The 413-nt window shown below is 60.3% G+C and overlaps 1 protein-coding gene across 1 annotated transcript in view; it reads left to right on the forward strand.

The window, feature by feature from the left end:
* EMH_0048180 (uncharacterized protein) overlaps positions 1-413 on the forward strand; it is a gene marked incomplete at both ends in the record, with an annotated part of 6,373 nt that overhangs the window by 1,598 nt on the left and 4,362 nt on the right. The window contains one exon of the mRNA XM_013496372.1: positions 1-411. Coding sequence (XP_013351826.1) covers positions 1-411 — 411 coding nt within the window. The remainder of the gene's footprint in view (positions 412-413) is intronic.

Here is a 413-nt window from a genome sequence, read left to right on the forward strand (position 1 = left end):
ACTCGAAATAAAAGAAACTGTCTCCTCCTTTCCTGGGTCTCCTCCCCGTCGCCTGCACGCTCTAGGCAGCTGGGGGTGGCAGCAGCAGCAGCAGCAGCAGCAGCAGCAGCAGCAGCAGCAGCAGCAGCAGAATTTGTCTCCTTCATGGTTGCAGGCGTTGTCTCCCCCTCTGTGGGGCCCCTCATCTGCTGCTGCACTGTCTCCTCTCGCGCATGCAGCAGCAGCATACATTAGCCCCCTCCAGCAGCAGCAGCAGCAGCAGCACAGGATACTGCAGCAGCTGCAGCAGCAGCAGCAGCAGCAGCAGCAGCAAGAGGATGAGAGAGACCCCTTCGAGCTGCAAACGCAGCACTTCCTAGAGAAGCTGCAGGGCCTCACTCTTAACCCCAGCAGCAGCAGCAGCAGCAGCAGCA

Source organism: Eimeria mitis, genomic scaffold (genome assembly GCF_000499745.2).
Source record: "Eimeria mitis Houghton genomic scaffold, Emh_scaff2069, whole genome shotgun sequence".
Classification (NCBI taxonomy): domain Eukaryota; phylum Apicomplexa; class Conoidasida; order Eucoccidiorida; family Eimeriidae; genus Eimeria; species Eimeria mitis.